At 37.6% G+C, this 14139-nt stretch overlaps 1 protein-coding gene across 6 annotated transcripts in view; it reads right to left on the bottom strand.

Moving 5' to 3' along the window:
• The window catches only part of nrxn2b (neurexin 2b), a 444830-nt gene that overhangs the window by 253129 nt on the left and 177562 nt on the right, over nucleotides 1-14139 (bottom strand). For 5 of the 6 annotated variants that reach the window (XM_088405168.1, XM_088405575.1, XM_088405495.1 and 2 more), the window contains 2 exons: nucleotides 9671-9694; nucleotides 2199-2360 (listed from right to left, as the gene is read on the bottom strand). In XM_088405168.1, the coding sequence (XP_088261294.1) occupies nucleotides 2199-2360; nucleotides 9671-9694 (186 nt within the window). The remainder of the gene's footprint in view (nucleotides 1-2198; nucleotides 2361-9670; nucleotides 9695-14139) is intronic. The other variant, XM_088405246.1, reaches the window with a different exon arrangement.

Below are 14139 nucleotides of genomic sequence, written 5' to 3'. Positions count from 1 at the left end.
ATATATATATATATATATATATATATATATATATATATGTTTATACCAAAAATACAAAATAGATACAGTTAGTATGATAATAATAATAATGATAATAAATAACTAAGTAATAATGACACGATAATAAATTAATAATAAGTAATGATAATAAATAAATGAACTAAACATATGAAAAAATAATTGAAAAAACACTCGAGTTGAACATGCAGCTTCAATACTCCACGTTTCCGTTGCCATTGCTCATTGCTGCTAAACTCGTTTCCTACGACAAAATGTTTCCCACTTTGCATATTTAAAAGAAACTTTATTAACATTCCTTTGTCTCCATTCACGACTCCACAGCGCCCCCTAGGGGGGAGCTCCCTACGATGAGCAAGCCAAATGCTAAAAAGCGTCTTCCTTCGAGCATAATTAAGTTAGGGGGGGCGATTACGGCGAGATTCATTAAAAGTGATTGCAAAAGTAATTACTTATTCAATCAGCGCGGCTTTATGAGAAAATGCGGCGGCACCATGTTGCCGCGCCTCTACACAAGTCATTACCTTTACAAGGGCATAATACTTTCAACTTTGATTGTGCCTCTTGATAGCTTGTTAAACACAGATGTAAAAAGCGAGAAAGGGGGAAAAAAAAATACTTGATATTCCTCTGCACGGGTTTATTGACGTGCAACTTCCTGTCGCACTTAACCGTCAGTTGGTTGAGGATTCACCGTGTGGATTAATTCCGTGCTTCTCAATTATTTTTTGCAAAGCCCCCCTTAGAAAAGAGACACATTTCCTGCACCCCCAGTTGCTACGGTGACTGTAAACAAGGTCATTATGTATGAAAAAAATATTTAAGTGTACAATTTTTTTTCTTTAACATTAACAAAAGAAAGCAAAGCAACATGAAGAAAATTTCAAGAAAACATTTTAGCCTAACATTTTAGCCTAAATGTTAACTTCAAAGTTGTTTTCGTTGTGGTCATCCACGCCACCCCTGGCACCCCCCCCCCCCCCCCCCCCCCCCCGCAGGCGGGCCCACCCCACTATTGGTGAAGGATTGCTTTAATTAAAAAAAAAAAAAAATCCCACTCATGGGGGACAATGAGGCACTCTAAACTTAAGTCAGATTTTAACTCGCGCGATATTCCTTCTAAACCTTTTAATCTTTGAACATCAGAAGAAGACTCAAGGGAGCTGAAATTTCACCCAAATGGTGACCACACGTAAATGTTGAACATGGCATGACCACTTAGTTAAAATACTACCAGGAGTGTGTCATCACTTAGCTAAAAATTGCCATAATTACGTTGGGGAAAATGTCCCAAAAATGATCAAAATACTACAGATGGTTAAATCAAATTTATCAAATCAAATTTGATTTGTATAGCCCTAAATCACCGAAGTCTCAGAGGGCTTCACAGATGAAAAGAGGTCATGTGCAGACTTCTTTCGAAAAAAGAAGTCATACAGAGACATCCTCTCAGTGTAAGTGAAAAAACTTTCCTCAAGTGAAAAACTCAAAAACCCCAATTAAGGGAAAATCAGAAACCTCCAGAAGGGACCACAGGTGGGAGGAGCCCCCTTCCAGGCCCACAGGTTGAAGTGGAAGCTGCATGTACCAGATACAGACAAATAGATACACACATACCCGTTCTTGCTCTCAAACCTTTCTGTGGATGGTGTACACGCACCGGGAGAAGACAACGAGGCGCTCTAAAGCAGCTAAGCTAGCAAACTAACTGGGAATACAATTTATACACTATACACTTTTGATAGGTAGAGTGTATATGTTGGTTGGGACTATATGGAAGAGGATTAGTATGGTGGCTCTGAAATGCAAATCACCCACACAACAAAAAACTAAGCAAAAAAATAAATAAATAAAAGAAGGTAATTGCGAACAAAAACATTCCACCAGAAGGAAGCAAACAATAAAAAAAAGAGCACGCAAGAAGCAAACAATAAAAAATAGCACAAAAGAAAACAGAAGCAAGCAAGAAAAAAGAAGCAAACAAGAAAAAAGGAGCTGAAATTTCACCCAGATGATGACAACATGTCAAAGCTCAACATGGTGTGACCGTTTGGTCATCACACAACCAGAAGTGTGGCGAAAATAATTCTAGAATGATATGGAAGTAAATGACCCAAAATGGTCAAATACCACACAAGGGTCGACATGAATTCTTTTCACCGGCTGCGTTCGGGACTCACGTCTTTGAGGCATCCCATGAAGTTGTTGCTGACGGGCGATCCCGGCAGGTCGGCCGTGTTGGGGCTCCCGCCGATGTAGAAGAAGTCGTCGGAGCCCAGCATGGTGTAGTCCTCCTGCGTGTAGCCGGTGGTGGTCAGGATGCCGTCCACCGAAATGGTAACCTGGCAACAGTCGCGGCGGCAGAACACATAAAGAGAGGGTCGGGGTGGGGACACGGAATAGACGAGAAATTAGAGACGAAAAATGGGGGGCAAAAACTTGAGCGCCCGCTATGTGCCTTGTGCGCTGGCACATGCTTGTTTTTGGTTTTGTGTCCGCTCTCCTTTTGAGTGCAGTACTCTTTGTATTACATACACTTGATTCTTATTTTATATTTATAGTTTCTTTCATGCATGTTTGCACATTGCGGGTTCCAATTTTTAATGCTGACGGAGCAAAAAAGCAGATTACTTCCCCTAACACCTTGTAAGGGATTCGATTTACCAACCGCTTCTTTGTAATGCACAAATACTGTTGTGCTGTTATTTCCCTTTTTTTTTTACTGTACAGTATTTATTTCTTTTTTCTTTGTGGTTGTTACTGCACTGTACACGTCGTTGTCAGCTGAAGGTCACATTTCTCTTGTTGTTGTTGTACCTTCTAAACAGAGCAACTCATTTTTATGTCTGTTGTTGTTCCCCCTGGCGACTTGTGTATTGGGAGCGTGCGGGTGGGGGCCAGGGGCGTTTTTTTTTTGTTTTTTTCTCCTCCTATGTGGCTTTTTTTGAAGCCTGCAGTGAAATGTTGAGCTTGACTCCTGAGGTGCATATTGTGTTGTCATGTTTGCGGTTGGATCGCTGATTGATAAACTGCCAGACACCTATGAGGGTCTCCACATAAAAGAGGAAAATTCAATTAAAAAACAAAACAAAACAAAAAAACAAAGAAGCAATCAGCAGTCAAAATAAATGTAACAGAGTGCAGAGACGTCACTTGTCGTTTTTTTCCAACAATTAGAAAACAGTAAATACAAGTTTTGAAAATAAAACATCAATAAATGATGGTCAATGAAACTCCACACCTGAAGAGGGAGCCAGCGGGCAGAATACATTCTTAAACAATGAAAAAAAAATACAAATCATTTCAAGAACAGATAAGTCAAAATAACTCAAATATGGGTCAAAATGACAGCCATCTTTGGTCAATCTGACCCAATTTTTTTTGAGTTACTCATTAGACCATAAAATTTCGTCACATAAACAACACAAAAACTACCGACCCGAAAAAATTGGATCAAAAGTGACAGGCAGCATTATAATTTGGTTGTTTTGTATGAAATGACAACAAAAAAAATCCTCTGATGGAAAACAACCAAAACATTGGACCAATTGGGTCAAATGAAAAACCTAAAACCTTGGGACCAAATCATAAAAGTATCAAATGAGTAAGCCACAAACCAACGTAAAAACAGTAATTATTTAAAGCCCTCTACAGGACTTTTTTTTTGTTTAATGAAAAGTTAGTTAGTTATTCTTAAACGGCACATTTTAAGGTTTTAACTACGATAGATGAAATATGTTTCTCTTGGTTTTATAGTATTGTATTTTTGGGACGTATGGATGGTTATATAGTGGATTCAACTTTTTGACCCATCATTTTTGTTTAGTTTGGTGGTGTATTTTTTTGATCCCAAAATATGTGGGTCCAATAGAGAACACCTCCTTAACCCCCACCACACACACTATTATGGTGTTCTTTTATGGGTTATTATATTAACCCAATTACAGTGGACCCCTGTCTACGACATCCCTGGCTTACGTTTTTTTTTTTTACCTTGTGACTTGGACCACAACGTTTTTTTGTCCCCTCTTTACACCATTTCTTTCACCTTGCAACACATCCAACATGGCGGTCAGTGTCTGTACATTATGTTTAATGTGTCCACGCTCATACATCTACAGCATACACGCGTCACCACTTACGCCACTACAATGCTGGTCTGCTAATGCTCGGCATCACGGTTAAAAAGACTGGATCTCGTCCAAGTGCTTTAAATAACGTATTTATTGTGTATTTTAGTACTTAATTCAAACTTGAATGGGTTAGCCATGATTCCCAAGATTGCTAGTGATGTTAAAGAGAGAAGTAAAAAGATGATTGATATGGAAACCAAGCTGGAAATAATCAAGAAACACGAAGAAGGCTAAACTAGTTTAGCCTATGCTAGGCTACCCTCACTAGGGATTATGACCATAACAAGCTTGTCCCGCCATTCAAAGGTAAATAAAATTATTCTATATTTTTTATTCATGATGTTATTTAATTGTATACATGTATACTGTATTATATATATACTGTATGTAGCACTTACTACTACAGTATTTTGATAGCACTTTTTATATATATATATATATATATATATATATATATATATATATATATATATATATATATATATATATATATATATATAATGCTGAAGTTTTACCTGGGGTTTTACACGCATTAGCTATTTAACGTTGGCTTGGATTGCCCACAGGTGAATTTGCGTTACTATTCCCAACCGTTAACGTATTCATCTCGTTAATCGGGAACCAATATAAATACGCATATTTAGTTCAATTTGGCCAATTTTAACCTTTTTTGCCATTTAAAAATCTGTTTAAAATAATGAACACACAAAACCACAACAAAAACATGGATGATTGTTAGGTATTCATACAACCCAAATCGTACCCATATTTTGTCAAATCAGTAACTGAAAAAGTTGCGGCAGCTCTTTTTGACCCATAATTTTTGACCTAATTGTTTTTAGAGTATACAACGAAAGTGAACTTACCTTTGCTGGCAGCATATCTGTAGAGAAACTCTCAAATATTGTTATTTTCATTTCAATATCAGTATTATTAATCCAAAAAAGTCATAAAGCGAGTGGAGATTTTCTAGATGTCTGGCAGATTCTCATTTTTTTTGTGTTTGTGTTTGTGTCAGCTCCACATGTGTGTTAGTAAAGGTCAAAAGTGCAGGGGCGGGTTAGGGTTTGTTTAGTTGTGAACAAAATCGGTTAGTACTGTGGTCAGTAAGGGGAAGTCAGACACAAAAATGGTTGTTAGTACACTTGCAACAACATTAGTAGCACTTTTTTTGGTTTATTTTTTTTTTTTTTTCGAAACGGATTCTTCGCTCAAACCAAAGCCATGTTTGGACTCAAGGTGTTTGACCTCAATAATAAAAAATATATAGAAAAGAATCCATTCAAAGATAATGCACAAGCCATGCATTTAACATGGAAATATGCATAAAAATGTGGCTGGAGGGGAACAGGTGAGCACAGTGAGGTTGCACATTATAATGTAGACGCATGCAAAGGGAATACAGGATGGGGAAAAATGTCATGGATTTTTTGAACAGATTTTTTTATTTTTTTTAAGAAGGACGGGAACAAGAGAGCAAGGAGCAGAAGGATTCCCCGGTGAATTGCATCATTACGCCAAATTATTTTTTATTCATGAACAAACTTTGAAACTGTACTTGTTAACCTCTACTAGTGCTTCTCAGTTACCGTATTTTCCACATTATAAGGCGCACATAAAAAACTTGGATTTTCTCAAAAATCTGACCGTGCGCCTTATTATCCGGTGCGCCTTATACAGCGCATAAACCGCAGGTTTTCATTTTTGGGGATGAAAAATTCAAATAACTTCATTGCCATGTAAATTCTTCAGTTTTTTCCTGTGCATTTGATTTATGATTTTTTTTTTCAATTAAATTCAATTAAATTTCAATTGAAATTTGTATAACACCCTGTTTGAAATTTTGATATGCTATATGTGTTCCAATTAAGAAGAAATTTACTATGGACGAGGCACAAAAAACGCAAATTTTTGTAAAACAAAGTGCAATTTTAAATCAACAAAGCAATATATTCTAAGTTTTTGTTTTAAATTTTGAATGTGATTTAAAAAAATAAGTTTAATATGAAACTGAATCATAATTATAGCCTTTTAATCCCTTGATTCATTTTGGCATTGATCTACGAAGACTTTTAATGTAATCAAGATGTATTTTTCCCTACATTATTCAGATATTACTTTCCACAAATCATCTTTATTCTTTATTTCTGATTGATAAATGTGATTGTTTTAATGAAATTCCCTTTAGCGCAGCGCCATCTATTGGATGCAAGCCCAGCCACTACTTTAGCTTCTATTCTGTGTGCCCTATAATGTGGTGTGCCTTATATATGAAAACAGTTTTCAAATAGGCCACTTATTGAAGGTGTGCCTTATAGTCCGGTGCGCCTTATAGTGCGGAAAATACAGTATATTTTGCAATCTCCGCCCTGGGAAAGAGAAAACCTGCCCCACCCGCCTCCCCCACTATCCGCGTCGACTATAAATAAGATATCTATAAAAACGGTAGACGTAACCTTAAATCGTATCCTTTTTAATATTAACAATAGAAATCAACTTTCAAGAACCGGTTTTCACATTTTACAGCGTTTATACAGGTTACAGCTTAGTTTCTAAACGATTACTATCGATTAAAGTTGTAAAAGTATACCTAAAACTATCCCTTTTAACATTAATAAAGGAAAAATAGCAACATTAATCAACTTTCTGTAACTTTTAACTACATTTTTAAAGCCTTTATACAGATTACAGGTTAGTCTAAAACTGAAAAAAGGGCATCAAAGGGCATGAAATACAACTTTTTTTTATTGCGATTACACTTCACGTGGTAAAAACAAAGCCCTTTCCCAGGGGTCATCTGCACCCCCCATGGGGGTCCGCCCCACGATTTGAGAAGCACTGCACTGTACAGTGTGTTTGCGTGTGTGTGTTTGCGTGCGTGTGTATGTGTTCCTTCTTTCCTCCAGCTCCTAGCCCCTCCTCCTTTTGTTTCCATGTGTGAGGTCATTATTGTTTTTAGTAGGTTAATTATAAAAAAAGGAAAAGAAAAAAACAGCACAAAGGGGAAAGGCTAACGTGTCATGTGGCCGTATTGATTATATTAGAAGAATTGATATATGCATGTATATATGTTAGCCATGATATATACATATACATATATACATAATGTAATCTGGTCGTTTTTGAGAAAAGGGGCGTGTCATGCAGAAGTGCACGTTAGTGTTAGTATTGACGGCTCGCCTGCGCGCAGATCAGATCTTGCAGCAAATAACCCCCCAAAAAAATTGATTCATGGCAGCCCCAGTGAATGTCATTGGTCATTATTGCGTGTCTGTTTTAGAGTGCCTCGTTGTGAGCTGTGAGTGTGTGAAAAAACAGAATTCCAAAGCAAGTTTAAAAAAAGTTAAAAGTTGAGTGAGTTAGGAGTGGGTACACACTAACATGGACGCTTTGGAGTGCCTTGTTGTTTCGGCACGGAAAATCTCCGCTATGACCCATATAATCCAGTTAAAATTGCAAGAACATATATCTTCATGGCTCAAACAAGCTGTAACGTTAACGGCAGTTGTTTCGAGACAAAAATTTTCACTTTACAGACGCTTTTAATTCTTTTAACGATTCAACGTTAGTTAATAAAAGCTACGGCAACAAATGAATACGGCAGCAAAACTGCTTTGTCATGGGCATTCATCCATTAGTTGTACGAAATAATTTTCAGACCGACGGGGTAAAATCCCATTTTTTCACATCCTATTGAGATCCATCTTATTCATTTGTTTTGGTCTTCATTTTATGAGTCATTCAAGAGACCCTACAAAGTCTCATTGTAGTCCATATAGGACACCCCGGCCTTTCCGATAACGTCTCATGTGTTTGGGTGGGATTCAATTCACTTTGTTGTCTTTTTGAGACAAAACGAATTGGCTGAGTCTCAGGAGGACATCGGGGGTTTTGAAAGAAATGATGTTTTCACATTATTTTTGCAGTGGCTATAGATTGCTAAAGAAAACAGTGGACCCCTGGGTTACGACATCCCTAGCTTGTGTCTTTTACACGTTACGAAGTGGAATACAAAGTTTTTTCGTCCACTCTTTATGGCATTTTTTTCCACTTTACGGCATCAACAACTGTCATGACCTGTGGTGTTGTCTGTGTTTATGTTGTTTTGCCTCCCTCTTCAGGTGTTTATAGATAATTGCTCTTATTTTCTGGTCGCGTCAAACCGCCTGCGCTGCAATGCGTCACTACAATGCTGGTCTGCTATTGGTCAGCGGTGTGACTAAAATGCTGATATGCTAAAGACTTGATCCTAGTGTGAGTGCTTAGAATATCATATTTATACTGCATTTGAGTGATTTAATCAAATTTTACTTGGCTAGCCATGGCCTCCAAGATTGCTAGTGATGTTAAAGTTAGAAATAAGAAGCCGATTAGTATGGAAATGAAGCTGGAAATATTCAAGAATTACGAAAAAGGCTAGGCTACCTTTTCGAGGGATTATAGCTGTAAATTGTCAACGTCACTCAAAGGTCAAATTTAATTTTTCCGTTATATATTTTTTTATTCACAATGTTATTTAATTGTATACACACATGTTATATATCAGTAGCACTTACTTGACGAATTTATTACTCATTTGTAATACGAATATACAATTTTGATGTTTTTACCTGGGGTTTTATACGGATAAGCTAATTAGCATAGGTTTCTATTGCCCGCCGAACGACGATCCCAAACCCGGAACGGAAAATGTTATTATTCCATTCTGATAATAAAGAATACCAGAAAATTGGAGAGCTGTTTTAGTATTAGTCATTTGTACCCCAAGAAATATATATATTCGGTGTTTGTTTTGGCAGGCATACTATACATGGGTTTGTGTTATTCACTGGATTTTACGCTAATTTTTCGCGGCACACGGATAGATCGCTGGCCGTGGAATTCAGTGCTCTAGTCGAAAGCAATTTTTCAAATGGATATATCAACGTGAGCGAATGTTTGTGCAATGCTGACATTCACTGGAGGCGCCATCAGAGGATGTTTGTTCACCCGCCTTACAAGTCTGCTGCGTGCGCTCACGTCTCGGGGGTTGCTCTTCGGAGAAAAAAAAAAAAAATTAAAAAAAAAAAAAGACTCAGAAGTGGGAAAAGTAATTGAAAATAAGAGCCCAAAACTAAACACTTTTCTAAAGCTCGATTGAGATATATCGCACTATGCAATTCTTTATTTCTTCATAGGGATAGTTTGGGAAGTACAATAAAAGAAGAAGAAGAAGAAGAAAAAAAACGGGTGCGGAAAAGAAAACGTTTAAAAAAAAAACATTCAAAATTTTTGAAAGACCTCTTTGGATGTGTATTTGAAAAGGTAGGGAGTATTGAATGGCAATAAAAAACAATACAAAAAACATGTGTCAAAATATAAAGGAGGCAGAGTTTGGCAGCTACCTGATGGCTGATTGAACGTTGAAAAGCAAACAGAAGAGAAAGGGGGGGGGGAAAAAAAGAAAAGAAAACCCAGAAGGACAAACCAAACTAGAAGACAGTTAGAATGATAACTACCATATAATGCAGTTTGTTTACCATAGCGTGTCCGATGCCTGCGTGCTATGGGAGAAAAAGGGAAGGGGGGGGAAGGAAAAAAAAAAAAGCTTAAACTCAGGAAAACACACTTTAAGCCCCGCCCCCAAAAAGTGGAAGAATACCTCGACTTGCCTACTGGTTGAATTAATATCCAAATCAAGAAATAAAGAACACTAAAGAACACTATGTTTTTTTTTTTGTTCAAAACAAAGGAAAAGGGGGGAAAAAAGAAAACACATTTGTTAGTATGCCACGTCGTAGGTTAAGAAAAATGGTTCACATTCCGTGGATGACACAGTGTGTGTTAGTGGAAATCATAACTGGAGAGGCCAAACCAAAGCACCAATGAACGCAATCAAACTGGAACAAATTTCCATTTTTTTTTTGTTAGTAAAAGAAACCAAAAGTCAAAGACAAGAGTTAGCAAAATTTGGACACTGGGAATTGTGGTTTGTTGTGTGTGACGTGGGAGTGTGTGCATGTGTGTGTTGAGTAATGGGACAATGCACCAATATTTATATATATAATTTTGTTGTTGTCTCAGAGGGTCCTCAATGCAAGAGGCGTTCATTTGAAATTCTTCAAAATTGACACAAATCAGCCAAAATTTATATTGAAAGGAAATGATTCAAATCGGTAACATAAAGAGAGCACCCTAAAAAAAAAAGATGGTTAGTGCATTAGTGTTGACAGCATTGCCAGGTACCCTACAAGGAAATATAATCATGCATTCATCAATAATATGACGATTATAAAAAGTCTGCACACCCCTTCTGTTTAACTCATTCAATGCCAGGGACGTATTTTCACGTTTTTTTTTTTTTTTTTTTAAGTGTCCGGACATCAAACCCCAGATACTTAAGACATGAAATCGATGCATAAGTACATTAAAGACATTAATTTCCACATGCTTAAGTATTAAATCAATACTTAATTATCTGGGATTCGAACTTATTAAAAAAAAAAAACGTGAAAATACGTCCCTGGCATTGAATGAGTTAAATTACGTTTTCGTGTTACTAAAAAAGAAGTTATATAACCTCAAAAGCTTACCATCATTGATGTGACATGAAATAACCTGAAACACAATTGAAAAATTGCCTATAATTCTAAAACGTAAGTTTGGCGCTAACAACACTGCTCTGCATAAAGTAAAGAGTTGTGGTGGGAAATTGCCCTAACCCTGACCTAGGAAAATGAAAACATTTTGCCCCCCACTCTGATTATTCTCTATAAAACTGCATAAACATACCTGAAATCGTATTCTTTTTAATATTTACGAAAGAAAAAAGCAATTTGAATCAAATTTTAAGAAGTGCTAACTACTATACCGAATTTATGAAGGTTACAGGTTAGTCTAAAACCGAAAAAAATAACCAAATGCGTCAAATAGCATGAAATAACAAAAAGAGGTGCCAATCCTTATTTTATTGTCATTACACTTCTGTCGCCAAAAATTAAGCATTTTTCCCCGAGATCGTTCATGCCATCTGCGAATGATCTTTCAGTTGTGTTTATCTTTGAAAGTTCATTTATACCGGTTATAGGCTAGACAAATGATGGAAATTTTTTTTTTTGAAATGGTTATTTAACAGTCACCTGACTTTTGAACAGGGGTGTGTGGACTTTGTAGAAACACAGCATGTCGCAAAGGCGAGAAAATGCGAGTGATACAGTGAGTTCAGTGGCCTGTCTCTTCAGACGCGGGCTAAAAAGCGACTGGCCCAGTTCTGTCACTTGGATGTTGTATCTCCGGCTTGTAAAGTCACATCGGGGATTACAAGTCGCCTCTGTTGTGTTGCTTCGCTTAGATGGAGAACAAACTGTTGTCTCCCTTTTCCTCCTTTTCGCTTTCGTCTCACATCGCTTCTCGTATTCGTTCCCCTTCCCACCGGAAAAAAAAAAAAAAAAAGCAAAAAACAAAACAAACCTGTCCTCGAGTGGACAAGCAGCGGTGGAAAATTCCCATTCTAACTTTCCTGTTTGGGGAGTTTATTATCACGCTCACGTCATAATCCTCGCTTCACTTGCAGTACATCCGATGACCACTGGGAGACGCCACGACCTCGTGGTCATCTGGCAGATTTTCACCCCCTCCAAGCACTTCCCAAACACTGAGACTCACCTAATTGCGCATTTTTCTGACAGCAAACATTATACTCATGCAAAATAATTACAAAAATATGACAAGTTATCTGGTTTTGGGTGAGAATTAACGCCTGCTTGGGGATGTATCTTCATTATTGGATGACATGAGCGACGTTCAGAAATGTAAAGCAGATTAAAGCACCCATGGGGAGGAGAGTGAGGGTCAAAGGGTACTTCAGCCATCTGCTAGAAAACACCACGAGGGATTCACACTTATTTGCATAGATTGGCTGATTTGGTCGGTTAGTTGTGTCTCCAAATGCATTTCCAGTAGAACATCTCACTTGCGGGGGTTACTTTCGAGACCACCCCAGTTTTGTGAAAACCATGATACATACACTCTTTAATTACTCCCTCGGCACGTTTTTTTTTTTTAGCGTTTATGGCACTTAAAACCATTTAAAAACAATACAAATAGATTTAAAAACACAACATCCTCCAGCCTCTAAATTTGTGTCCATTATAGTGGGCATTAGTTTTTGGTAAATATGTTTTGACTCATTGAAGCTCCCCTACTATGTCTTAGAGTGTGTAAATGACATCCTAGCCTTTCCAATGATCTCTCATATATTTGGACGCAATGTAATGAATTTTGCTGTCTTGTTCTGACAAAAAATAAACACAATAGTGTACACAAATGAACAGGCTGATTCTCAGGAGGATATTTCAAGAGAATGCAATAGCAATAATTAACACAAAAATTGTACAAGAGGCTAATAGGCTGTCGACCTGGTCCTATATAACACATTCCGTCTTATTCCAAACAAACTCACGTCATCATCACTCAATTATCATTTCTGAGAACGTACATTATTTTCTGTAGGTATAAAGAGCAGGACTGAAAAGGATTTGCCATTCATTTATCTGCAACAAAAGGTGAGCTGAAATACCAGCGGTTTTCATTTTTCTTTCAAATTTGCACCATCTGGTGGTGGAGGGTGGAATTACACAAATACATACCCCAATACAAATGACCACACAAGTTGTTTGACCCTAAAAATTGAACATGGAACGTGTATTTTGCCAACCCTTGATTTGAAATATTTTTTTAACAAAAACTAAAGTACTTTACAAAAAGTACTTTAGTCCTTCATCTATTTAGTACCAGCTATTTTTAGACCCGCCTCAAGCCAAACACTCCTGAAAGTTTGGACTCTTAAAAAAACCAAACAAACATAAAACAAACAAACAAAACAAAAAAAAAACGTAAAATGACGTCTTTGGGATTGAATGAGTTACACTCCTATGGCCCATGTCCCTGAAAGTTTGTCGAGTTCTGATTCATATAAAACAAATAAATCTGATCCAAAACAATCCTCCCCTCCACTTCCATATACCTAGCAATCGATTATGTTAGTACTCAGTTACCTCAAGTAATTGAGTACTTTAGTCCTTCATCTATTTAGTACCAGCTATTTTTAGACCCGCCTCAAGCAAAACACTTGTGAATGTTTGGACTCTTAAAAACAAACAAACAAACAAACAAACAAACAAATAGAACAAACAAAAAAACACTTAAAATGACATCTTTGGGATTGAATGAGTTACACTCCTATGGTCCATGCCCCTGAAAGTTTGTCGAGTTCTGATTCATATAAAACAAATAAATCTGATCCAAAACAATCCTCCACTTCAATTACCTAGCAATTGATTACATTAGTACTCAGTTACCTCAAGTAATTGAGTACTTTAGTCCTTCATCTATTTAGTACCAGCTATTTTTGGACCCGCCTCAAGCCAAACACTTCTGAATGTCGGACTCTTAAAAAATAAACAAACAAACATAAAAAAAAAGAACAAAAAAAAAACGTAAAATGACGTCTTTGGGATTGAATGAGTTACACTCCTATGGCCCATGTCCCTGAAAGTTTGCCGAGCTCTGATTCATAAAAAACATTGGGAGAGAAATCCAATACAATCCTCCGTTTCTAATGGAACCCATGTAGGATTAACAAACGAACAAATAAAGTTTGTAACCGTGTGACGGCGCGAACCGAAAATAGCGGCGACGGGGACAATGTGTGCGTGCGTACGTGTCGCTCATTACGTTGCGCTCGCTTAACGCCGCAAATCTTTCAAACTCGCCTCGGCTTTTGAAAGCTATTAGGCTGGTCTCGCTCCGCTGATCCGGCGCGCTAGCGGCGCCGCACGTCGGGCCCGCCGTCAGCGAAGAAAACCGCGCCGGCGGCTCCTCACTTGAAGACGGGGTCAAGGGTCACCCGATTCGCCACAAGTTCACTCTTGGGAAGACTCTTAGGTTTTAATGCGGCCTGTTTTGGCGTCGCGAGCCGAGCGGCCATTATTAGCTCTGACAAGCCATT

The sequence above is a fragment of the Hippichthys cyanospilos genome, chromosome 1 (genome assembly GCF_059441005.1).
Source record: "Hippichthys cyanospilos isolate Australia breed blue-spotted pipefish chromosome 1, RoL_Hcya_1.0, whole genome shotgun sequence".
Lineage (NCBI taxonomy): Eukaryota > Metazoa > Chordata > Actinopteri > Syngnathiformes > Syngnathidae > Hippichthys > Hippichthys cyanospilos.
The sequence above is the reverse complement of the archived record's forward strand: the minus strand, read 5'-3'. Positions and strand labels throughout refer to the sequence as shown.